Genomic DNA, 27,906 nt, shown 5'->3' on the forward strand with positions numbered 1-27,906 from the left:
TGAACGCTGTTTTAATTGTACTTTTTTAAAATCTTTGTTTTAAATGTTTATAAGCTGTTTTGTTCTTTGTTTTTAAATGGTTTTAATCATGTAAAGCCCCTTGTGTATGAAAGGCGCTATATAAATACATTTGCTTTGCTTTGCTATCTCTCTTGTCCTCATCAGGGTCATGGACAAGAGGCAGGCTGCACCCTGAACTGATCTCGAGCACATATTGACAAAAAACCATCCACGTTCACATTCCCACCGATGGACAATTTATAGTCTTCATTGACCCTAATATGCATGTTGTTTGGAATGTGGGAGGAAGCCAGACAAGCACAGGTAAAAACCCCACAAAGGAAGGCCTGAGGTGAGATTCAAACCCAGGGCCTATCGACTGAGGCAGGCATGCTTACCACTAGACAAACGTATTACCGTGAAATGAGATATTGAGATGAATAAGTGTTTTTTAGGAGACAGAAATGTCAGCTGCTTTCCCATTCTTTTCCCTTTTCTTACTCAGAATATTTTAAAAGCTAAGAGCTAGCTGACTTTCGAGAACAGAAACAGTGTGAGGTGAAATGAGGACAAATGAGGACAGTTGGCACAGTAGCTGAAGAGAGGGAGCGAAAGAGTGAGAGGGGAAAGAGTGTGAGAGAGAATCAAAGACTGAGAGCAGATGGGTTTATCCTAAAGGGATGAAAATAATGTGAAGGGAAAAAAACAGTATGGTCATGTTTAGTGCGTGTGCTTGGTTAAATGATATCTACGTGAGACACACTCCACACTTGACTGTCACCACCGTCATCTGTTATCACACTGCCTGCATGTACTCTGGGCACACACACACACACATTTTGGCACACCTTTGACAACTGTGATCAACACTTGTCGGTACGTCACACCGGCACTTACCTTGTTAAGCAATTTACTTAACACAGGAACATTCATGAAAAGATTTCATATTGTCAATATGATCCCTGTTCATGTGGACCCCCAAAAAAGATGGAAATACCGCTATGTTGTAAAGTGCATGCTAGGCCAGTAGTTGGCAATGTCACATTGTTTACAAACATTCACAAAATCTGCTCAGATTAAATTTCTGCATTATAGGATTATGAATTGAATTTAATTGAATTGTAAATGTGTCTGAGATAAAAATAACAACACAAAAACAATTTTAAAAAATGAACAGTTCCTTCTCATTATTATGCCGCCAGGGCAGCACGGTTGGCTAAGGGCCTGCCTCACATTACAAAAACACCACACACATAGCCATATCTCCACCGAGTTGCCCCTCCCCCAAAACCCAATGTTTGTCATAGTACCAATACTGACCTCTGAGGGGCAGCATTGTACCACATGGCATCTAAACTGCAGGAAATAACAAAGAAGAAGTAGTAGTAGTAGTAGTCGTAGTAGTCGTAGTAGTCGTAGTAGTAGTAGTAGTAGTAGTGGTAATAGTAGTAGTAGTAGTAGTAGTAGTAGTAGTAGTAGTGGCAGAAGAACTAGAAGAAGCTAACTAACTGTTAGCTGATCTGCAAAGTCTTCTCCACACAAAAGCCAATTAGGAAACAATTAGTTCCCTAATTGGCTTTTGTTCCGTTTCACATCACAATTACATAGTCCGTGGTTCGATCAAACTTGGTGTTGACAACACACGTAAGGATTGGCCATCGTAAATATTGAACAGGTTTTCATATTTCTGTTCATAACACCCCAACAGAATGACCTATAGGAGACAGAATGCACAGCCCCGTAGCCTCGGGCTGACCTGTTTGCTTGGGCTTCAGGGGGTTTGCTAAAACTATTCTGGAAAATAAAAAATACCCAACCCTCATTTGCTATCAACTGGATACACAGCGGAGAGGATTCAAGAAGCAACTGGGAATTTGCTACATTTCTGCTCAGCAGGTATGCTTTTAACCTCTTTTTGATTTTTAATGTATTGGACATTCCTTAAAATAAAACCTTAAACAGATAACATTGTTATAATAAGACTATTACCAATAATTCATGCTACCAACATACCTGCCGTGGCTAACGTCAGTCTGTTTACAGTGTTAATGCTAGCTTAGTATTGCTAGCGCTGCTATTTTGTTGAAGCTGGATGGTGTTCTCTGTGACTATAACTACACAGTTTTGACAGTTGCGTGCCATTATGAATGGCCATGTTTGCGAATCGCGTCAGAGGGGTGCTGCTTTAGTCAGAGACTCAAGGGAGGTAGGTGCTATACGTTTGTGTGATGTATTAGACCTTACTTGATTTCTTTCATTGGCATATTAGAGGGAATTGTCATTTGTACCTCCATCAATGTACTGCACAGTTTGAGAGAGCTCTTAAAAAGAATATTTAAAGGGTCAGCGCAGGAAATGGCATCCAGGTGGCGTCAGCACCCGTCCATGTTTCCTGTGTACCCACTGTGTTGAGCCTATGCCCGTGCCGACATCTGCTCATGCACATTTGAACACTCGCTGCAATGCATACGCAGTCATCATATGATTTGAATAGACGACGACAGCAGCGCAAGCAAGTTTTTATTGAGCACTTTGTGCAATCAAATCTTTACAAAAACAAAACAAAAACAAAAAAACAAGCCGAGCCTCCAAAAATGAAAAACTTCTTGTCCCTTGACGCTTTATGTTATAATAAATCCATATAAAAACATTATATTATTAGGCGTAATGGACATCTGAATATATATAAAGCAAAAACCCACAACCATTCTCTTAATAAATATATACACAAGTAAGTACTGCAATATTAAGAGGATTATAAGATATAAGGATGTTTTTGAAAGGATATGTACAATTTTTTTTTTTTTTTTCTGAAACCAAATGTCATATTGCACTTCCACAACAGCATTAGGACCAATTAATTAATTTTTGTTGCTTTTTATCATTTTAAAGGGAAGATGCATTTTAGCCTTCTATTTAATAATACTAAGAGGCTATTATTTCAATTGGTCAAACATTTAAGCCATTTCACTCTCAAACAACGAGTGTCTTACTCTTAAAAAAAAACGTAACGATGTCGACCCTAATTTTACAATGGTGATTGTTACATGCTAAATACTGTTTTTATTTTATTTCATTAATACGCTGAACATTCATGCTCGAAACTTGTGCTCATTTTGCGAGCTATACAGTAACTATTCATCAGAACCGGTTGTAATCATCAGTGCTATGGCTTGATTAAGATGAGCTGTTTCTCCTCACAATATGCCAGGATAATGAGGAACACTGCTGCTTTTTACAATAGGAGAATGAGGTATAGCAGCACCACAGAAGCTTTGTACAAAACACAAACAGGAGACAAGGAAGAACGCTCCTGACATTCCTTGACATCAATCAACAATGTGGCACATTAAGAGCTATATGGCTTTTTAAATACCACTTCTTCGATTCGTTTTGCCTTGTAATATGATACAAGTCCATCATCACTGCATAGTGTAAACCGTTCCTCCTCCACCTCCTCCTGCTGCGTCCAATCAGATTTCACTGAGCGTGAGCGTGTACATGCCGCCCATCTCCTCCATGGAGATCTGGAAGGTGTCTTCATTGGAGTAGTGCTTGATGATGTTGTCATCCATGTGCACTAGAATCCTGAAAAAACAGGACCAGGATTGTTGTTACTTGTCACATCATTACAACTCATTATAGACCAAACATGACATGTAGCCAAATAGATGCACAAAGGGTTGATATTGTTGCATTGTTTTTCAAATAAAATGACCACAATGGATCCCATCCTCCAATTGTTTATGATACTGTAAATGTATGGAATTCAGTGTGCAATGGGTTGTTGAAAAATGGTGTGCGCTACTTGGCTGCGAGGCGCTGTAAATTCACTCTAGATTGAACTAGATTGCTGTCTAAAGAAGTACAACCTGACTTCAGCTATGGGAAGATGAGCTACATCCATGTTATGGTGCAACATTATTATGCTCAATACAACACTGGAATTGAAACAGGAGTTCAGAACATTCAGCTATAGGAAGTTAGCTACATCGATTGCATAAACTGAGTATTTTTCTTCATTACATCATTGTGGGATCAAGTGAATATTTTAACAATATTCAGGTGTAAAGTTTCCTCAAGGGTGGTGGTGTATTTCCATGGTATCCTTGACCGCTATGAAGTGCTATGATACAAGTGAATCCAAATATTAGAAACAGCTCTGCAGTGCCGTTGCACACCATCGCAAACTACAAATGCATGATCGTGGAAGACCACAACGTATGTAAGCCAACAGACATTCTCCAATTGTTTATATTGTGTGCAGGTAGCATTCTATTCTGTGACATAACTCCAATTTGTACACAATTCTGAATGCGCCATAGTCTATCACTAACTTACACTAATGCAGTGGTAAAGTCAAAATTACAGTGAATTCAGGGTGTCCCAAAAGTCACGACACACTTTGTCCATGGCAAGTTTCTTGAAATGGGATCTGTTCTTGACAAACCACGCATCAGAAGGCCTGCCACTACCACCACAGATGAAAGCACAGAACTTCTGGAGCAGGCATTCACACAAAGCCAGGGAAAGTCTATCTGAAGTGCTTCACTAGAACTCGGCATCAACAAAAGCTCGATTTAGCGGATGCATCAGTGAGTGATAAAGCTTTACCCGTACTGACTTTAGGGTGGTCAAAGGCTTCAAGCGGAAGATTATGATGTGCAACAATCTTTTCAAATTGTACTACGCGTTGGAGCAGTATATAGTGACTTTTGGGACAGCCTGTATTTGTATGTAATATAGGTTGCAATTCCAGCAATACCGGACCATAAATATAAAACGATCAAATGAAAAACGTAATACGGTGGTAAATGAGCGTGCCTTCCTGGGGCTCATGATGACATATTCTTAAGCCTCTGCGCAAGCTAACTCAATGTGCACCATCCGTAACCTTAAAACCTCATACGTTGGTACTGACATAAATTGAGGTCTTGCTGTACTGTATAAGTATTACAATAAACACATGATAATGAGACTTTTTACATATTTATTAACACTATCACCAGCAAGCTCTTTTACCTTAAACTACACTAACAATACATTTCCTACCTCTTCTATAATTCGAGGCCTCTGATCTGTTAAGACTGTCACTTTAGCCACATCAGCTGCTTTTATCGCCTCTTTGTTCCTAAGAATAGTACAGAACGTAGATTTTGCTAAACCAAATTGTGCAGCAAGATCAGAAACATAAACACAAAAACTTTGTTCTTTCCGACTGAAATTGTCAATACAAATCCGTCAGATAACAAAGAACCACAGTGGCAGCTTAAAAACTCCACTGTGGTACAGTAAAACTGTTCCAGCATAAAAGGGATAAATATGCCTGACCTAACAGCCGAAGAGGACAAAAACAAAAGAAAGTCTTCCTAATTGCACTTTCACTTGTACTTTCCACTTTTTGGGAGCCATACTGAGAGCTAATTTCGAGCAGAAATACGTGAACTACGTTACACACCGATCAGATGCTGTGAATGTTCGCAAACCAAAGCAAGAGTTGTTTGAAAATCTTTTTATAAACAGATTTGTTTGTGAACACGGTCATTCGTGTACTGCGGTTCCACTGTACACCATCAAAACATTCCAATAACAAGTTCAACGCAAATGAAATTCAACAAATCTTTGACTAGCCTTGACTCTATGAGGAGAAAGGACATCGAAATCGAAGCAAATGGCCCATGGTTCGATCAACTTTTACAGTTTATGTTGTTACAAACACACAAAATGGGATCCGAATAAAATTGTGATTTGTGTTCTGTGCATTACAAATATTTAAATGAAAACCTCTCTGACAGTGTCAATCAAAACTAAGCCTTTTACCTTTGTAAAGGTTTTGATACACAATGGGCCCAGATCAGACATTTATTGTATGACAGCTGAACAAGCTCTGTGCTTCAGTTGCAGTCGGAAAGTGAAACCTCCAACTTGAGGAGGCCATGTCCGATTTGTGACGTGAGAGACATGACCTTTTGATGTTGATGTTGAGAGAGATGACAAACAAAAAGTACCTGTAAGTCAGGTTTGCTGAGAGTGACTCATACGTACCCTTTCTTGCACTTCTTATAGACTTTTCCAACCTTGTCCAACGGCAAGTCGTATTTCTCTGAAATCTGAAAACACAAAACCGTGTCATATTTCCTTAAATGCTGCCCACCCGAGTGGACCAGGTGGGCGTTCCGTCACAGCTCATTAAGCTGCTACGTAGTCCCAGAGGTGCAGACAGAGACGTCTCAGTCGACCACTGACTAAACAGAAAGGTCCCCGAGTTCATCGGTGCAAGTTTTTTTCTTAAATTGAAATACTTACAGCATGCACTAGGCCTTTTAGTGTGGGATTCTTCAACATGACAGCGTCGAACACCTCCTCTGTCTCCTTGCGTACGTACAGCAGGACTGTGGTGGGCACACACACACAGAGAGGTCCATTAGTTATGGGTGTTGATTAATACTGACAGGTCAATAGTAACACAGTAAACTATCTAATTGCAAAAAATCTAAACAAAAATTTAAAAAAACAGATTAATACCTCTTATTAAAGCGCTTTATGAGGGCTTTCCAGATGCATGATTATTATGACAATATACACTTGGAGGATGACATAATACACGCAAAACCTGTTTTGTGTCTGAGAAAAACACTAAACTCACAAATCAACACAAAAACACATGATATCCAGAGCTTTCTAGAGCTGTAACGATATCGTCAATCTGAAATCCTGCGATTATATGTAAGGCCAAAAACATTATTTATTTATTTATTTTTTGCAAAAAAATGTTTTAAAGAAAGTACAATCAAGAGTAAAGGCAAAAAAAATATTAAAAAAAAAAACAGCACTAGTAACAAGGTCAAGAATCTATTAGGGGAAAAAACCCACATTGACTCATACGTACCATGAAAGCCCCGAATGAGGGCTTTCAAGGTCTGTAAATAGTCTATCAATGTCATTATATGATGATGCAACAGACTTTAGGGAAAAAGTGCCCAGAAAAGCCAAATCTACAGTAAATCAGACCAAAAAAAAAAAAACACTTTTATTCATGATTGAGTCATACATTTAGATAAAAGCTAGTGCTTTCCAGATATGTAATTATTTGTATCAATATGACAATTAAGCAAAAACAACTTCAGATTTTAAAAAAGTACCCAGACTAATAACAAGGTCAAAAATACGTTTCTATCAAACCACATCAACTCATACCTCATATTGAAACACTCAATGAGTGCTTTCAAGATCTGTCTTTATTCTGTCAATACACATTTATGTGATGCCATAATGGACCAAAAATGTCAAAATTCTCAATTCCATAAATTGTGAAAAAACAAATTGGCTTGTACCTCATATTTGAGCACCAACCTGACCATAGGTTTCCAAATCTGCCATTATTCATCTCAATGTTGTATATGACAGGACAATTAGGCAAAAACAACTTCATATCTTAAATTCGCACTACCTCATATTAAAGCACTTAAGCAGGTGTAATTATTTATGTCAATTTGCTATATATGACAAGACAATTAGGCAAAAATAACTTCTTTCAACTAGTATACAGACTGGTAACTGGTAAGGTTGACAAAAAACATTTCTAACCACATGGGTTCATATGAAAGCCTTTGATGAGAACGTTCCGACCTATATGATGATGTAATAAACCAAAAACGTTTGTTTGTTTGTTTGTTTTGTTTTAGTTTTTTGAGCAAGGCAAAGTGGTATAGAAAATGGATGGATGTCAGAATTCTCCATCGTACAGTATAAATTGTTACACCACTTGTACTCATACCTCATATTAAAACCCTTGAGGACTTTCCAGATCTGTAATAACATGTCAACATGTCACTTATGGGAACATAATGACACACAAAAAAAAAAAAACATATATCTGACACAGACATCTCAAAGTGACATGGTGCTGCAAAATACCTTCACTTTTTTTTAACTGACTCCAGACTGCAGGGGCATTATTCCAAAGTAAAAAAATAAAAAAATAAATAAGAAGTGGCTCAGGGCCCAGACAGGGCACCTGCACACACACCGTAATCATTATGCATGACTGCAAACACACAAAGACACATAAGAGCAGAGTCGCCGTCTTCTCTAAATCCAATTTCTTACATTTGTGTGATTAGAAACTTTTTGGGGGGCATGTAAACACAGCACCTTTTCCGTCAGCAGGTTCTATTTAAAGACACAATGAGGCTGCACTTGTATGAGTCATTCCTGGTGGTGGTGTGGGGAGGTAGGGTAATGAGCATTTCTTTGGTTTCACTCATGACTAATCTTGAGTCGCTACGTAAAAATGTGTTTGGCGTCATTTTAAGAGGCAGCGCTGCAAATGATTGACAACTCTGTTAGACAACAACATCATTGCCTGTAGCGGGCGGACCGGTCGAACCGCTGCAAGCTGTCAAACACAAAACAGTTCAGGTGGAAGTTTTTTTTTTTTTTTTTTTTTTTTTAAATAATCCTCAATTGCTTTTAAGTCATTCATAATTAAAAGAGATTTGAGGCCATATTACTACTAAAGGAGCTTCATTGTAAATAAAATAGTCTTTAGTTCCATCTATGGGATTTTGTGTGGAAATGTTGTATAATGGCCTGATAAGATAAGGAAAAAGTTAAAAATAAATTATGTAGGGTAAACAAAGTATCTTGTGACCCTTTCACCCTTTTTTTCTTGGAGACTCGTGATGGGGATCAATGACGTAAACACTTTTGTTTGTACTGAAGCATTTCCATTGTAATTATTATGACATGATTCACTCCCAGAAAAATTTTATATGTTCTCGCACCTCCAAGGCAAGTGGTTCTCACAAACCAAGTACAACCGCAAAAAATACCTGGGTAACGTTAAATACAGTAGTGTAGTAGGTATATGTGTGCATAAAAACCCAAGGACACTATGACACTAACACTGCCTTTGAATATATCCATCCATTTTCTGAGCCGCTTCTCCTCACTCGGGTCGCGGGCGTGCTGGAGCCTATCCCAGCTGTCATCGGGCAGGAGGCGGGATACACCCTGAACTGGTTGCCAGCCAATCGCAGGGCACATAGAGACAAACAACCATTCGCACTCACAGTCACACCTACGGGCAATTTAGAGTCTCCAATTAATGCATATTTTTGGGATGTGGGAGGAAACCGGAGTGCCCGGAGAAAACCCACGCAGGCACGGGGAGAACATGCAAACTCCACACAGTCGGGGCCGGGGATGGAACCCCGGTCCTCAGAACTGTGAGGCTGACGCTCCCTTTGAATATAAGAAAATAAAAATAAAAAAACTTTAAAAATGATTCAATTAAATGTATTGTACACCACTTATACAAAAAAAAACAGTAGGTAGCGTCATCACCATTCACATAACATCAATGTGACTTTGTCTCTCCCTTTGAAGGTTTGGGATTAAGGGTTAATTTAAATTAAGGTTAAGAGTTCAAGAGACTGTAGTACACTGATCAGTTCTTAATTTTTATTCACAAAGCATAATACTTACCATTTCAGAGTAATTTTATAGTAATGTTAACAATTTTGACTTGTTTCATTAAATTATTTTCTTGGTTGTCTGGTTTTTCAGAGAAATGACAATGGTCTCTTTGAAAAACGTTTTCAATAAAAGTTGGATTTTTCCAAATTAGCCTCTTAATTGCTTATACTAACTTAGAATACACCAAATAACAATTAATAGGATAGGTGCAACATTTTCTAATTGATTCAATGACAACTAATCGATTATCAAATTCATTAACAACTATTTTGATAATCATTTGGCGTCCTTGCTTAACTTAGATTGTCCAAATCCTCCAATTTTCAGCCTCTCAACAGTAAATATTCTCAGACTTCTGTAGTCCTCCATGAAAACTGACTGATTATCCTTTTGTTGAATCAAAATAAGACATTTGCAAACATCTTCTTTTAGTTTGGAAAATAATGATCAACATTTTTTCTTATTTCCTAACTTTCCTGTAACTGAATCATAATCAATTAATGTTTTTGCATTTTCTGCACTGTCAATTTGAAATAATGTCCTGCTTTTGAATATATTATGGACATAAAAAAATATTTTATCTGATTCATCGATTAATCAAAAAAATAATCGACAGATTAATCGATTATTAAAATAATCATGAGTTGCAGCCCTAATTATTAGCTTTAACCTTTAAACCAGTATTTAGACCAACTGATTTTACTGAATTCACAATAAATGGAGTATGTTTTTGCTTTTGAACCCTTCAAATACATCTTAACAAACCCACAGAAAAACAGCTAAGTTAATGCAACAAATATTACAGGACTCTTGACAATGTAAATGATCGGTGGGCCAGATTAAAGAATGGAGAGGGCCGCATGTAGCCAGCGGGCCATACTTTGCCTAGCACTGATCTAGGGTAAAGGGCACAGGTTTGTTTGTGTGTGTCTGTGTGCATTGGTATTTTGTTAGAAGGCAATGAGTGAAGGTCTCAGTGTGTGTGTAAGTGTGTCTGCGTGTGTGTGTGTGTGTGTGTCTGTGTGTGTGTGTGTGTGTGTGTCTGCGTGTGTGTGTGTGTGTGTGTGTGTGCATGTGTGTGTGTGTGTATGGTTGAAATTGAGAGGAGGCTACCAGAGCAAGCTGACATGCACGTGTACCAGCATTCACACGTTTTTCCAACGGCAAGACCCCTCCCTTGTCCCTCTAACTAGCACTACACCGTACAGACACAAACATATAGAGTATAAATACACATGCCTGCATGCATACATACCTTTCTTGGGTTCCTCTCCCCTGGCCATCTTATTGGGTGGCGACCCGAACTCGTCATCGTTGAAGGGCAACCTCTTCATGCCGGAGCTGCGTGAGACACACGGGCACATAAATCAGCACTTACGAGGCCTTAACAGCCAGTTAACAGGCAGTAAAGGACACTGGAGAACAAACATGTGGGCATGCAATGCTTTCAAGCCTTTCCTAGAAATAACATATTTCCCTCAGTGCCTTTTTACTGGGAAGGTGCCAAAAGGTCGCCACGGTTGCAATAGTAAAACCAAATGTGAACAGAGCGAGTGTGAAATTGGGGCTCACCTGTCTTCTCCATCTTCTGCCGCGAAAGCCTGCAAGACACACAGACAGACGGACATTAACACCAAAAGACAGAACAGGGGGAATATGCGTCTATGTGTTCTGCATTTATAATATCGGCCCAATGCTGACATTGAGGTTTCAGAGTGACCGGTGAATGCTGGGAAAGCGCAACGTGCCAGGGCCGGTCGGTTCAGAGACAGCCGTCAAGTTCAGAGTGTTGACCCAGTTAGAGAGTTTATACGGGTCCAAACGTCAGAGGGAAGCCACGACCGGGAACGTGGGGGGCAGCAGGGCGAACAAATGTTTCATATAACAAATACAGTATTCACGTAAAGGATTTCTTTCCCTATACTGTATTGATTGCAGGTGTTTCTGTTATTACAATGCGATTCTGGGCACGAGAAACGCAGAAAGCTCACGAGTTTATCAGAAAGTGATAGTCAGGTTCAAAGTCAGCAGCAGCACCCAAAAATAACCAAACTAAACGTTCGCCGTGGGTTCGCAGTGGGGGGGGGGGGGTTTATGGCACAAACATGCAGATTGTTTAACCAGTAGGAGACACTCAAAGTTTATGCACACATTTACCACTACAGGGGATTGGGAGGCATTTTCCCTTTTTAAAAAAAAAAAAAAAAACATTTAACTTTTTTTGTTTGATACCGCATATATTTGTTCGTATATTTGGGTATTTTGTATAAATATTTAAAATGCACACACTATAGTTTGTCTCTTTTTAATCGAATTATACGCATTCGAGAATCTTTAAAATGATTATTCACAGTCTTATATTTTTTTTTACATACAAGGGTTTGCTTACTATCTTCTGTATCAAATATTGATGTGCACATATACACACTTGCATGCGACATGACGTGGTCAACCTGGTCAGAGTCCACACTGAACACGTTTCATCCCAGAAGCCGGTGGCTGCTGCATGCCAACACTGATAAAAATCTGAACTTAACTGCCCTGTTATGCATTTAAGTTGCACGGCGGCCATGTTTCCCCACTTATGCCTGGATCAGACGACTACAAGACAAATTAAAGACAAATAAAATATTGCTTTGTCTTGGTCAGACACTGGCAACACTATACGACATATATTACGATAACACTGTATCCATTCTTTTATGATCATTTTGCTACATCTTGTCAAATCAAACACTGTTGGGGGAAGCGGGAGCGGAGAATATGTAACCGCTACTGGATACAACCGTTACCATGGTGACAAAAACAACAATGATTGCAGCAATGTATTGTGTTGAATAAAGAGAACAAAAAGAGGAAAAACCATGTGTGGTATCATCACTGGGGGATCCAAAGAGGTTGTTTTGAGCTATCCATTCTTTAAGAAGAGCTTGCGGTAATGTTCATATATTTTTATGTACAAAACAATAAAACAAAACAATAAGGTTTATCAGTTTGAACATTAAATATCTTGTCTTTGTAGTATATTCAATTAAATATAGGTCGAACATGATTTCATGATCATAGTAATCTGTTTTTATTTATGTTTAACACAACGTCCCAACTTCATTGGAATTGGGGTTGTAGTTGTACTTCACTACTTCCCACCACTGGCCATCGGTAACAAGATAGAAGAACTCTGTGTTCCTGCCAACAAATGAGCAGGTCGCCATGACCCATGAGTGGGTGGATGTGTGACTCTCCATGGGGCATAAAAGTGTGTGTGTTCGTGCGTGTGTGTGTTTGTGTGTGTGCGCGTGTGTGCCAACTCACATGACGCTGGAAGGTGGAGAAGTGAATGTCAGGTATGAAAAGCACGGGCTGGGTCTCAAGATCGTTCATCATCTTGAAGATGGTCACGTCGTTACGTTTCTGCAGGATTGGCACTTTGACGTCCGCGACTGTAAACACGGCCATAAAATTGGGAGCGGGTTAATGTTGTTTGCGGCGGCAACATGCCGCACGATTGTCTCGTAAAGTTCCCAGGCGTTGCCACTCACAGGACAGGCCCGGGTTGTGGTCGGCCACCTTGCCTTTCCTGCGGGACTGCTTCCTCTCCTCGTCTCGGATCTTCCTCTCGGCCCCCTTGTCGCAAAACACCTTGATCTGGCAGTAGGCCCGGTGGATGGGCTTGTTGCTGCGGTTGTTGTAGCTGTACGTGTCGATCTGCAGGTTAAGAGGGAGGCCCTTGACGCCCTTCTGAGAGGAGAAGTCCGTGCTCAGGCAGTTGACCGAGATGAAGATCTGAGGAAGTGAGATTGATCGGATCATGAGCGGATCAAAGAGAAAATGCTGCATTCACAGACAATCCGTAATATCCATATGGAGACACCCATGTCTATATGTGCCCTAAAATTGACTGATGACCAATCCAGGGTGTACCCTTCTCTCGCCCAATGTCGCCCTGATTCAAATGAGGATAAATTGAAGAGAAAATGGACTTATGGATAAAGCAAATAAAAAGTACAGAAAATACCAACAATCCAAATAAATAAAATAATTACATATTAAGATTATATAAATTCCTCTTATTTATAGACATGCTCATGACAGCAGCAGGATCACGACTAAATGAAGGCAGCGAGGTCCTGATCAAATGTTCAGTGATCTGTGCCTCCCTCTAGTGGTCAAATCAAGTTAACAGATCCTCATTTAATTGTTGACATTATTTGCCTTTTATATCTCCCTATCATTATTACATGTACAACATTTTCTTTTTGCTTTGCCTTTTGTTGTTGTCCATTTTCATTCTTTAATTCTATAATTTTTTTCTCTTTACATTTTCGCCCCTTTTCACCTCTTTCCATGTTGTCTTTCTTTATTTTGTATTTTGTGTTGTCTTTTTCCCTTATTTCATTTTGTCAATTTTTCATGTACAATCTAATCCAAATTAGGATTATTCAACCTCAAAGGAGGTCTATTTAGCACTACTACCACTTTTAACAGGTAATCAAGGTGAGTATCATAAGAGGTCATTTGGAGACCAATTGTTGAAAATTGTTGACTAGTTGTGAAATTAAAAACACGTATATTTAAAGTTAGTGTACTTCATTTTATTTTTTTTTTAAATACTTTTTGGGACATAGCTAAGTGCCGGGTAAACATTTGGCAAGCTAAAATTTTACCAATAAAGGGGGGGGGGGCTCATGCAATTATACTGCAGGGCAAACCATTACATGCGAGCATCATCTTCCTCAAACAATCTGCTGACAAAAACCACAAATGCACACACAAGGATGAACATCCTATGGGCACAGGTCTGCAGTCATAAGACGGTTGGAGTCACATCCTGGTCTGAGTGTGTGTGGGTGTGTGAGTGATTGCGCAGTGACGGGTGGGCCGCCAGGCTCTTCAGACGCCCAATTATATCGTTCATCAGCAAAACAACGCGAGGGTGAGCAAACGAGTAAAAAGAGTCTTCACTTTCATCCTCTCCATTGAAAATGGATCCTCCACTTTAGCCCACCCGCCGAGTTTCCTCGTTCTTTGCCTGATATGTTTTTGCTGCTGATATGTTTTATTAATGATGTTATATTTTGCTAAAGTGGGACAGGCAGAGACACACTTTTTGGTGTAGTGCAGCACTCGTATCATAATTTGAATTTTAAATTTGAATTAAATTCATATGTGAGTCACATTTCTCTGTTTTTTCCCCCTTATCTACACTTGTATCACCCCCACACCCCATTTTGTCTTAGCTATTTAGTGTTGTGCCTTTTCCTTAAATCTTTTCATCATATATTTTTTTCTTCATATTTTTTCACCAACGCATCTGTGACATCATTTCCATTTGACTTAGTTTTTTATTTTTGGTTGTCCTTTTTTTCTTTTGTCTGTTTTTCATTTTCTTTGTTTTCTTTTTTTTCTGTTCCTTTTGACAAAGGACGTGTTTTTTTCAACATCATATTTTTGTTTTAAAAATGATTGTCCTTCTGTTCCTTATTTCATAGTTTGAACAATTTTTGTCATTGTTCTAATTTCCCCCCTTTCATTCATGCATGCAGCATTACATATTTTAGAACTATATATTTTTTTGCATTTTTGTTCATACTCATTCAATTCTTCGAATACCTTTTACTTGTATTAGTTCCCGATCAACCATGCATGCATCTATGACATTGTTTTTTTCTTTTTCCTTATTTTCCTTTTCCTTTTTTTCCTTTTCCATATTTTCTGCCTTTTCGTTTTCATTTTAAATCATTTAAAAATCATGAATACATGCAATGCATATTAACAGGTATTTTTTTTTCATGCACAATACAAATTGGGTGTCGTATAATTCATCAGAGTCATTATATAGGATTGTTAGTATGATATGTTTGTTTTTATTTCTTTTTTTGGGTTGCTCCTATTTTGGTGTCTATCTATCTATCTATCTATCTATCTATCTATCTATCTATCTATCTATCTATCTATCTATCTATCTATCTATCTATCTATCTATCTATCTATCTATCTATCTATCTATCTATCTATCCATCCATCCATCCATCCATCCATGGAACAGGACTACAGCAGAAGTTACAGTGCATGCATATGTATGTATATTTTGTCATCTTACTTTGGCCTCTTCGTTTGTGTCCCAGGTGAAGGAAATGGCGTTGTAGGAAATCTCCTCGATGTTGCCAATTGTGTTGAAGCTCTCCTTGTAGTCGGCTGTGACAGCAGGAACATTTTTGAATGTTTGAGACAGCTCTTGCATGGGATCTCATGAGATGAGTAGATCTGAAGTTATTATCAATTGAGAGCGTGATTGAAAAGGAAATGTACCGATGTCGAGACACCTCTGCTTGGCAGTGTGTTGTCTCGAGTGCCAGTACTTCCAGTGTTTCAGCTGGTCGTCTCTGCACTTCTCCTCTCCGAACACGACCATCACCACGCTCTGTGACAGCATAAGCAGTTTTCAAGTAGAGTATATCCTCGACTACAGCCTATATCCATCCGGCTTGTGTGTCTTTGTGAGATGATGAAAGAAGTACTAATCGGGCTGGAGCTCGTCAGTTCTCACCCTGACTTTGGTGATGGGTTGCTCCAGGCCTTTGTTGTCAATCTCATGTAGGGTGATTGGGTAAAACTGACCCTTGTTCAGATACGTCATGGTCCCGTCGCCTGTCTTCTGACGCAGAGACTTGGAGGCTTCAAGGGTGTACTCGAAATTATTCCTATGATAGAGACATCAAAGGAGATATATGATCCCGCAACCCATTTTCTATAGCAGTGAGGGGTACGTGGGCTCCCTTTAGTGGTATGTGAAAGAATCACTGCCCGTGTACAATTCAGTTATATTGAAACTTCAAGCCATTTGCATTTAATCTTTAAGAACTACAGTATTTGTTTTTAAACATTTCAGTACATTTTGTATTTATTTTTACTGTTATTTGCAATAAATTTGAATTGAATCTATTTTCCAGTACAACATTTGTATTGCCCTATATATATTTTTGTTATTGTTCAAACTGTGCATAATGTTACTGTGGCTTACAGACATATTGAATATACTTTTCAGGGATAAAACCTCTGTCTTGTTTTGATGAACACTTAGTCCTACTACACTTGTGTATTTTTATTATACATTATATTCTATTTTTTTGTTTTGTTATAATACTGGTGCTTGGAGAGCAAAGTTGTTTTTTTAGGTGTTACTAAAGTTGGAAAACCAATGTCCTATATTAATAGTTCAAACCGCAAATCTAACACAAACTATGATCCCAAAACGGTTTTGTGTCATTTCAATTTCCTCTAACAACATAACCTTTAAATATAAATGGCTTCCAAATGATTTGATTTTGAAAAAAGGCACAATAAGTGTGCCTCTACACGCACACAGGGAGAAGACGCTCCATAACTTCCACTGACAACCCTGGCTAAACTTGGCTCCTGCCTGATATAGAAAGTTATTAGTCTCTCAGTCAAGATGTATCACTTCAACAATACTTCCTTGACACCAATTACTACTTAACTATTAGCCAGGGCTTTGGCGCCATCTTGTGGCATCTTAAGGTATGAAATAAATTGCACAAAAAAACGCAAATATGTGAGCTTTTCAGTGAAAATCTGAGGATAGGTTCTACAGAAAATAACATGAAAAGGTGAATTTGTGAATGCGTGGGGATTCACAGTAACACGCAATTATCAGCAAGGAGGTCTGCCACAACATTTAAATTTACAACATTACCTGAAAAATGTAGTCAAATTATCAAAGATATGAAAGACGACAAAAGAGAAAGAAATGGTGGACTATTATGCTGGTCAATACATCATGGCATATCATAGCAATCCCCATATACAATGCAAATAGGACCTCAAGCGGCTGTAGGCCGTACTGGTTTTATTATTGCCAACAAGGAAATTTCCTCATATCAGTAATTGCAATTGTTCATTTCGGTTAGGGCAGAAAATATTTTAAGTGTGGGTGTGTATTTTATTTTTTTTAATTTTCCCAACAACTTTTAATAACAAAATTTAGAAATACAGTACGCTGTGCTGGATATCTAACAAGGTAGATAATTTGGTGCTGGTCCAAATTAGGATTTGTCAGTTTTAGAGAAGGTATTCCATACGCATCTGGATTAAGATGAAAAAGTGCATACACACAAGTCATGGCCTAAAAAAATCTGTGTGTGTGTGTGCGCGGATAACAGTTGTGTCGTGTTCCCACAACGGGGGAGTCTGGTGTCTCCCTTGAGAGCGCCAAAGAAAGAGGCCATTTTGCAGGGTGGTGTCGAAGTTGAAAGGTGGCGGGCGGCAGGTTGCGCAGCGGCACGACTTACCCCGGCACAGTGTCAAACTGAGCGTAGTCCTCAGACGTCATGGAGCCCATACGCAACTGGAGTTCACCCGGGAAAGAAAACACCTGCAAATAGACCCCAAAAAAAAATCTTTGCAAATCCGCTTGCTACTGGTAGACTTCCGGGTTGAATTGGTCAATGATCTAGAAAATCACAGAGGCATCAGAAAAACTCCAAATGAGAAAATAAACCCTGCCCATCAACCCAGATGTTGACTGTCCATTATTTTAATAGTATGGATATACCACCACTTCCTATCAACTTGATTTTTTCATTTTCTCTACAAGTTGAATTTGGGGTTTCAAAATTAATCAAAATTATATTAAAAGCAAAACAAAATCATAAAATACTTCACTCTGTGTTTAAATATCAGTTTCCCTTTGTGATTGAACTACTGAAAAAGTTTTGCAAGATATATGAATTTATTGTGATGAAAATGAAAAACACTTTTCCCTTATTTTTTTCTTGAAGAATCTAAGTTGCATTGTTGTGCTCCTCTGGGATGTGTTCTTCTTTTGTCACACCTTTCACAAATTGTTTTCACAATCAATCATTTTTCAACCTTGTCCTTTGGAGCTTTTAATTTTTTCTCCGAGGCTAACCTCCTTCTACAGGGTTTTGTTGGGTTACTCTTTTCTTTTCTGCGGTAAACCCCCTCCAGCTTATAAAGAGGACAGAGTAAGAACCCTTGGCTATTGTTGGCGGAACAGCACAGCACTTTGTGTTGCTGAGACAATGGGATAATAACACACTGGCCGCTATTTTGGCGTGTTCAAATAAAACCGAAGGAGGCCAGCCCAGCGCGGGCTCCATGGGATCGGGTGAATGTGCTTTTGTTTGATGAGCCAGACCTGAGAGTGGAGAAGAAGAGGAGGAAAGGATTTTCAAAGAACGCAATAACGGGATGCCACTCACCTCCTGGGAACCGTCCTTGAAACTCTCCGAGAAGGTGGAGTCCGGGGGCGTACGGGACTGCGTGCTGGGGCTGAACTGGACCGAGTTGTGGGCCAGCTGCGGGCGGTCGAAGACGCCCACGTGGCCGTCGGTTTCGGCGCAGCTGTTGGGCACGGTCAAACTGTGGATGGGACCCTCGGTCTTGACGTGCGGGTAGTTCTGCAGGGCGGCGATGGACACGGTGACCGTCGTGTCTGGACGAAAGACGCCACGCGTCAGCGAAACGACGATAGCGGAAGAAGAGAACGTTTTTAAGGCATTTGAACGTCTACCTGGTGATGGGAACTGGTTCCTCTTGTCCTGGGCCAGCTGGAGAATGTTGAAGGGCCCCTTGAGGACTTGGATCCTGTTGTCCATGCTGGTCTCTGGAAGAGGAGGGATGCCATGTGCTGTCTGAAGCTGGTGCCTGCAGAAAGAAAATACATTATATACAGGGTGAGCCAAAAGTGGGTATACTCTTTTTAAATAAATACCTTAGTTGTCGAAGAGAGGAAGCAAGGAAAGAAAGAAGGACGTAGGGAAGAAAGGGATGGAGGATTAGGAAGTAAGGGGCTCTCCACCACTTTTAGGTTGTCCACCAGGTCAACACATACACACAAACCACACCCGGACTTCAAACTCTAACAGTGGCTTGAAACCGTGATTTAAAACCCGAACTGCAAACCCGACCACAGGCTAGAAACCACTTGAAACCATAATCCTGTTTTGAAATATTACTTTTTTTTTTGTTACTTCCCCCCCCCTAAGCAGTTGTCCGCAAATGTAGTTGTGATAGCTGTAAATATCATCAAATGAAACTGAATTTGTAAAATGTGTTCATTGCTAACACTAAATATAAATACTAGTACTAGCACTACTATCCTGTCTGGAGTTTGCATGTCCTCCCCGTGCTCGTGTGGGTTTTCGACGGGTACTCTGGCTTCCTCCCACATTCCAAAAACATGCATGTCAGATTAAATGAAGACTCAAAATTCCTAAATGTGAATTTTATTATTATTATTGTTTAATGGTATTTGAACAGGAATTTATAATGCTACTTTTTCAAATGTTTTGGCGGTGGGAGAATTTGAATGTACTGCATCCAAGCTCAATGTTCTGCACTCCTGTATCTTCGCCCTGTCTCTGCCCATGCAAAACAGGGATGGAAATCTAACGTTCAGTGAGTCAAGTATTATTTTTGCATGCTTGTTTGGTTCACTAAAGAGTAAAATTGTTCAAAGGTGTGAGTATGAGTATGAATGGTTGTTTGTCTATATGTGCCCTGTGGTATCGTATGGGGTCCAGCACACCCGCTACTCTAATGAAGATAAGCAGTATAGTCGATTGATGGATCATAACAAAAAATATGTTGTTTCCACCAGAATATTAGAAACACCTTTCAGTATGCTGTTGCTTAATTCTTCACTACAAACTACAACCACAACAATAAACATTAACAAATTATAAGAAATTCAACCTGAACCGAGCATTATTATAACTCGTGTATTGGATCTCATATGATTGTGCTGTGTGTATTACACTGCATACTGTATACATCAAACCCTTTTTACCCTGCACGATTAGTTTTTAAAGCATTCGTCCAATAATTCAAGAATTCAGAATCTTTTACGTTTTTTGAATGACTGCTTTAAATATAGGGCACTGTAGAAAAACTGAAGATCCTGCACACGACACTGAGAGAATGTAACAGTCCCCCCGCGGTGGCCCACTGCCGTTATATGTCAGGCCTTACCTTTTGTTGTGATCCACATCAGAGACCAAAGCATCTGGCTTGCCCTGGGTTATTGTTCTTTTTTCTCGGGGCACCTGTTTGGGAGGGTAAACACAGCCGCTGAGCATCTGACCACATCACATCCCAACGGGCTCACGTCTTCAGTTACAAGCGACGTAGTATACGCCCTCTACCTCGCATATGTTGCACCACACATGCCGCTTATGATAAACCTGCGAAAGTTTGACGATCTAATCCCCCTCCACCGTCTCTGCACATATGACTGAGCACAAGATCACTTTGATTGCGTCACCCGAGCTGCAGCACAAGCCAAAGAAGTTGCCGGCCAGAACCGTTACTTACTGTACGTCGTACTCCGTTAGAAGCAATCATGTACGACATTCCTGCTGGTTTGTTTTTAGTAAACAACTAGAAATGCATGACTGGAGATTTTTTTACATGCATCCCAATGCAAGTGGATGGAACTTCAAGTGTTTCTGTGTTTAACACTTTGTGACAGATAAAAAACATGCATTTGTCAAAATTCAAGAAGGGCAATTTTTGGGTTTGTGTTGTGATCAGATGTGCTGTTATGAATGCAAAATGTGACATTGTTCTTACAACGAATGCCCATCATTTATTAGACTGCGCAAAAGCCTTAGACCACTACTACATTTTGAATTGCTGCTTTGCTATATTGACCATAAACACTACTCAGTTAGGGATATATATATAACATATAAATGTTTGTTTGTCCATCTTTTTGTTAGTTACCGGACTACCTCCTGGTACATGAAGGATAATGGATGGTGCACTGGTGATTCTGAAGTCTGACTCAAATGGTCAAATATATTACCATTTCTCACCAAAAACATCTTTTTTTAGTTTGTCAGGTGCATTTGTCCTATTATGCACAGCGCTTTACTTTTTCCGCAATGTGTTATGTTACAGCCTGAATCCCAAATTTAATACATTAATTGTTTTCCTTTCAAATTTAGCTTATACATTATTTTTATTTTTTTATATTTAATATTATATTTAATACGTTTGCAAAAGTCACAGGGAAAAAGTTTAACTCGTCATTATGTGGTCTTGTGTGTAGAATTATGAGGGGGGAAAAATGAATTCAATTTATTTTGGAATAAGGCTGTGTCATGGCAAAAGTTATCGAGGGTTAGGTTCCAGCTCACCCTCGCAGTAGGTGAAAACCGCAAAGTAGCGACCAGATTTTTTTTTAATTTATGCATATTTTAAAGCTGTATGAACCTCCCCGGACTCTTGTTAATCTTCCTCACACTCCTATCAACCTCTACCATACTGTTATAAAGACTTAAATACCTTATAAGCTCTTAAACATACAGTAATTTGCAGTAGTACTGTACACTATGTACATTTTATTTCATGTTATATGTGTTTTAATGATTTTTTTTTTATTTTTTTTTTTACGGTTGTAATGTTTTAGTTTAGGAAGCATTTATTTTACCACAAAAAAAATTACAGCATACACTAAAATTCCCATGACATGGCGAATTATGTGCAATATGAATATGTAAAAAAAGAAATCTGCAATCCACTGAATCCACTATATAGCAAGGGAACACTGTACTATCCTGATGCACTGTATGTTTATTTTCCAGTGGCTGAGCTGATGCACAAATGCGGGAAAGTTTTGCAATTGGCCCACCAAGGATACCTTATAGTAGTCGTAGAGAAGGCCCAGAGCGGCGGCGCTGTCCTCGTCTCCATTGATGCTCATCATGGCCTTGGTGGCCGCCGTCAGGGGGTTCTCCAGGAACGACTTCCAGGCTTCGTCCTCTGTGGTGAAGGAACGACGCTGGCCGCCATAGTTGGGGTCGTTCTGCAGGACCAGGACGGCACACTTGCTGCAAAGCAAAGAGGACATCGCTTCGTGAGAACGGAGGGATCGCACCCGACATCGGTTAGCAACAATGAGAGCAGTGTTTTCCAACATTTATTGAACCAACGCAATAAGGCACATATTTTACATTAGAATCATCATCTCATGGCTCACCACCAAACAAAAGTCATAAAAAGTATATATACTGAAATAATGGTTATCTTGTCTCTCATTTACTCAGTGTGAAATCTGGACCTGTTTCATTGAACACAAAACTATTATTCATGAATAGCCACAGGTGGACACGCAGAGTAACTGCATCTTCTGCCAGCTAGTGGAAGAGCATTCTGCCTGTCGCTATAAATGAACAAAGACACATTATTTGTAGAAAATAAAAACATTTCATATAAATCAAGTGAATCGGATAATTTCCCACAGCACAGCTGACGATCGCTGACGTCACAGTGGTTGGAAATTACTATAAGGCGCAACTTTTTCCCCACCTTTAACCCCTTTGACTTAAACAAAGATGCAGATTTCCACAATTGCAGGAGAGATCTTAGCTTCTCTTTAACTCACTAAAATCGTATTTACCGTCCAAGGATTTTTCCATCTCCGTTTTGAAGTGTTAACTGTTCACGTTTTGAAACCAAAATCCGCACTCATTGAAGCATTCGGATCGGTATTCACACCACGTAATGCCTACGATGCAAACTTCAAGTTCAAGGCACTTGACACAGCCATTGAAATGTCATAAATAAATGTGCCATGTAAATGTGATAAATGTATCCTAAGAATTTCCTGCGACAAAGCTGATGATGACCTCATTTTTGTTGTTGTTTTTTTCATGTGTAGCTTTGTGCTGTTTCCACTTGTTTATTTTTGACAGTAAGGTTGGCAGTTTTTGTTTTCTCTCACATTTCTATGTGTAATATGTGTATATTTTAATTAGTTTTGTGTATATTCTAATTAGTTTAATTAGTATATACAGCAGTTTAATTAGTCTATACAGCAGATATAAAAACTCTACACACCCTTATTCAAATGCCATGCGCATGTGATATAAAAAATAATAATTGGACCAAGATGAATAATTTCAACAACAAAAAATCCACCATTATGTGACCAATAACTTGTGTAACTCAAGTGGGAAAAAAAGGAAATATTTGCCAATAGAAGTAAAAATACACAACTGAGATACTGTGGTTGCACAAGTATGCATATCCTCTTATGACTGGGGATGTGGCTGCGTTCAGAATTAAACAATCACATTCAAACTCATTTTAAGGGACTAAGCACATACCTACCACAATTTAAAGTGCCTGTGCCGCAAATAAATTTTTTGCTACCACCAACTGTTATTTGGAGCTATTCATAATTCGTACCTCCTTGACTAAGGCCCAAATTCCAGCCAAAGGAAAACAACCCCGACGCATAATGCTGGTATGTACGGTGTTCGTTTGGTGATGAGCAGCATTAGTGTTTGCGCCGAACATACATTTTGGAATTATGGCAAAAAAGTTCAACATTGTGTGTAGACTTTTGATATCCACTGTAGGTGCACTCAATAGACCAAATTGTACGTACATTTCCTGAAATCAACAATCAATGAAGTGATTGTTACTTTTTTAAATGGTATTGGGATGCCCATGTTGGGATTGCAAATTATGGATGGCAATTTAATGTTCAGTTAGTCGATTCTTCTTTTTGCATCCATGTTAGATTCACTGAGGAGTAGACTCTAAATTGTCCAGAGCTGTGAATGCGAGGGTGAATGGTTGTTTGTTTCAATATGTCCCACGATTGGCTGGCGACCAGTCCAGGGTGTACCCCACCTCTGGCCCAAAGTCAGCTGGGACAGGCTCCAGTTACATGCGACCCCAATGATGACAAGCGCTATAGAAAATAGATCGATGGGATGGGAGTGTTGTATAGAGCAGAATAATGCTGTGCCATAGTGTCAATATGGCTCAACTTGTCCCGGATGACATCATGACCTTCTTTAGACACCAAACTAGTTGAAACTGAATAATTAACACATTATTTAACCCATCCTTCTCCTCCATCTTCTTGAGGATTAAGCATGTAAATAAAACGTCTTTTCAATCATGTCCTTGTCTCAAAAAAAGTCATACTACGAAGAAAAAGAGTTCTCTATCTGCAGGACCAGTTGTTCAGGCTCTTCTGTGATTGTGCAACAAATCTCAGTCGTGGAACGGCCGATGCGCCTTGAGAAAAGATGCTCTACAGGCTTGTCCGGTGTGACAACTTGGGCGCCGATGCCTCATTGGCCCAAACAGCAACCGCAGGTGACGCATCCGATCCGGCCGCATTTTTGCGTTCGAACAACTTTTGTTTTTAGAAGATGATGTTGTTCTCAAAAGTGACAACTACGTTTCAATGTGCCACTGCCTCTTTGTCCTGCTCTGCCTTTCTGCTGCTTTGTAAACACAACTGCTGAATATTTGGATAGCGTGCGAGTTTGAACCCCCTTTGGCTTGTTGTGTCATCACTGTGAGCCTCTAAGCTCTGAACGTCACGTTCTCCGAATCGAGATGAAGAAAAAAAACACCCATCAACATGTAGGAAAATATTGGACTTTTCACTATTGGCTCAGCCCTGTTTGCGCAGCATATATTTGCTTATGTTAACTTTAATGATGAGGCCCCGGTATTGTTATTAACAGAGTTCTCGTTACATTTAACATTTGCAGCAGTGGTGGGGAAACTACCTACCGCAAGACCTTTTGATCTGGCCTACCATCCAATTTTAAAAACACATTTGTGGAAGAGTTTTAAAAACTCCAAAAACATCTATCAGTCTCCGTGTTCTATAGCAATTGTCCTCATTAGGGCACAGGTGAGGTGAAGCCTATCCGAGCTGACTAATGAATTTGGTGTGAAAGTATTTGAAAACCCTGACTTCAACCCCATCAAACATCATCTTGTCATGCACCAGAACAGCAGGCCCTTTCACACTAACTTAAAAAAGTTGACATTTTTCCACCTTTATCCATGTTGCTATTCTGGAAAATTCCACTGACACAGAATGAAGGGACCAAGTCATTCATCCATCCATTTTCTAATGCACTTGTCCTCACTGGAGTTGTGGGTGAGCTGAAGCCAATCCCAGCTGAATTTGAGCGACACCATGGATTGGTTGTGAGTCAATCGCAGGGCACATATAGACAAACAACCATTAGCACGCACATTCACACCTAAAACGGACTAAAATTGCAATTCTCTTCACTTTTAATAACATTGCGATACAGCCAGCACTTTTGTTACCAAACCACTTCTTAAAATAAATTGAACAATAGTTGAACAAACTATTTTCTATTAACTTGTGACTTAGAAACTATCTGTCCATCAATTTGTTGTGTAAATGTAGTAATATGAAGATTCTATTAGAAATCTTTAAGGTTTCCGTAATAACAGTCCTCTAAGGGAAACTGTATCTAAGATGTGGCATGTGACAACAATGAGTTTTCAAGAGACCTAACAAGCATTTTATTGGAGTGCGGGATCGAAGCCGGCGAAAACATGCAGCTGATTCAAACCCAAGCCTTCTCCACCGTGAGGCAGGCATAATAACCACTAGACCACCATACTGTCCAGTCCAAAAACATTTAGAACCCCCAAAATACTCATAATAGCTAATAATAAATAATGTGTTTGATCGTTTTTTAAAAACAGAAGTGGCCCCTGACAGGATAAAGCCCCCCCCGGTGTGAGCCATCTAACGCTCATGTGGCTCAGTTTCTATGCTGAGTATCTACAACAAATGCACCCTTTTCCGTCTCAATTGTTCATGCAAAGTGATCGTTAGTAATCCTAGAGCTAATTGTGGTTTATTGAACCGCAACCTGATAAGAAGCATTAATTAAGGGCAATAAAACACTTGGGAAAATGTCATTCATAAGGAAAACAAATAACATTTATGATTGATTAAATCATTAGAAGACTAAAAAGTAAAAAAAAAAAAAAAAAAAAAGAAAGTTGACAAAAAAACCCAACTAAAACCTCAATTCCCCCCACATGCTTGCTTGAATTGTTGTGGTGGAGCCAACGCCTAAAGCAGGTGTATAATTTCATTCAGAAAAAGTCTCATCGTCATTGCCCTCCCAAAAAAAATAAAAAGATTAAAATGAGGAAGTTATCATCTTTTTGGCATTGAGGAAAAAAAACACTGCTATTTATTTGCATTGAGCAGTGTGAAGCTGATGATTTTTTACACATGCGATATGAGGATTCTTGGTGTGACATCACCCCGCTTAGCTGCAGCTTATTCTTGAACAAACATCATTAGAACTAAACACATAATAGGGCCCAACTGTTTAGCGCTCTGGGCAAAGTCAAACAACCCAAAATGAAAAAAAAAAAAAAAACAGTCATCACCCTGACGGGACAGTCTTCTTTTTTCTTTATTCTGATTATTCTAACAGGCGCCTGTGCTCTCACGACAGGTGCTGATCCACCTGTACAGGCTCCAACATGACAGTTATAACACATGACAGGAGATGCCAAGCAGGTATCAGAAAACTTACCATTAACAATAAGAGAAGAGCAATAATCCTAAAGTGACATTTTTAAAGCCGTTGTGCGTTCATAGGCGATTTATAAAAATAAGTGTGTGTTTGCGTCAAATAAGAAGCAGCTGATCAGAGGGGGACCAAAATGGACGTTTAAACTCCAACGCGGGACGAAGGAAAACTTGGTGGTAAAAAAATAAAAATTAAAACAGGAAAAAAAAGTAAAAAGTTCACAAAAGTCGTAATTAAGAGTGGCTATAAAGTGCAAGGAGGTTTGTTGTGAGGGCGAGAGAGTGGCGAGGCCAGGACAACTTACTTGTCATGCTCCTGTGACATCTCGTTCGGTCGAACTGGACTTTCTAGTTGGTACTGAAAATCCGATCCGTCTTCTTTTAAGCGTAGAAAAACGGCGCCGCGAACGTTTGGATGAGGGCAGCGGCAACAAACAACGTGTCCCCGACGGAGCAGAACGGGTTTTGTCGGCTCGACTCGCTTTTTTTGGGGGGGGGGGGGGGGGGGGGTATGACTGAGAAGTCGAGGCCGGTTTTACCTGTGAAGGCGCCACGGATTGGATTACAGATGACCGGGGGGCGGGGCTGCGCTGTCAATTACCCTGTCCCCGTCCCTGATTGGCTGAGGCGCCTCCCTACCTGAGTCATAACAGTGGAACATGCATGCAGTAAAAATAATATCAACTGAGATTTGACATTGCTGTTTTGAAATCTTACAATTGTATTCAAAGTCACTATTATGTGTTACTGAATATCATTATAGGGGCAAAATGCTTAAAAAAAAAAAAAAACGTTCTTTAAGGTCTATAGTCTTTTAAATAGTTATCGTGCGGTACAACAGTTGGCACAAACAAATCATGTTTTAATAATTAGTTATACCAAATCGAAAGTTAAATAAAAAAGAAGTCAAATAAGGTCACACTCAAGAAACTGCCAGGAAACTGTATACATCTATCCAATTTAAGGTTACTGCGATTGGCTGGCAACCAGTTCAGGGTGTACCCCGCCTCCTGCCCGATGACAGCTGGGATAGG

The 27,906-nt window shown here is 39.5% G+C and overlaps 1 protein-coding gene across 3 annotated transcripts; it reads right to left on the reverse strand.

Annotated features, from left to right (window-relative positions):
- Nucleotides 1-2,503: 2,503 nt before the first annotated feature.
- Nucleotides 2,504-27,341, reverse strand: grhl1 (grainyhead-like transcription factor 1). Of its 3 annotated transcripts, none has more exons than XM_061696164.1 (16): nucleotides 27,178-27,341; nucleotides 22,166-22,355; nucleotides 20,494-20,567; nucleotides 19,034-19,167; nucleotides 18,723-18,955; nucleotides 17,790-17,872; nucleotides 16,028-16,181; nucleotides 15,790-15,901; nucleotides 15,581-15,675; nucleotides 13,053-13,263; nucleotides 12,793-12,920; nucleotides 11,053-11,081; nucleotides 10,736-10,821; nucleotides 6,307-6,392; nucleotides 6,046-6,110; nucleotides 2,504-3,588 (listed from the first exon to the last, which is right to left on the reverse strand). In XM_061696164.1, the coding sequence occupies exons 1-16, from the start codon at nucleotides 27,195-27,197 to the stop codon at nucleotides 3,474-3,476; spliced, it is 1,815 nt and encodes a 604-aa protein (XP_061552148.1). In that variant the 5' UTR covers nucleotides 27,198-27,341; the 3' UTR covers nucleotides 2,504-3,473. The 3 variants fall into 3 exon arrangements, with proteins under 3 accessions (XP_061552148.1, XP_061552147.1, XP_061552149.1); XM_061696163.1 differs by having other exon boundaries at nucleotides 13,020-13,263; XM_061696165.1 differs by lacking the exon at nucleotides 27,178-27,341 and adding an exon at nucleotides 26,877-27,133 and having other exon boundaries at nucleotides 13,020-13,263.
- Nucleotides 27,342-27,906: the final 565 nt, after the last annotated feature.

This window comes from Phycodurus eques, chromosome 14 (assembly GCF_024500275.1).
Source record: "Phycodurus eques isolate BA_2022a chromosome 14, UOR_Pequ_1.1, whole genome shotgun sequence".
Taxonomy (NCBI): domain Eukaryota; kingdom Metazoa; phylum Chordata; class Actinopteri; order Syngnathiformes; family Syngnathidae; genus Phycodurus; species Phycodurus eques.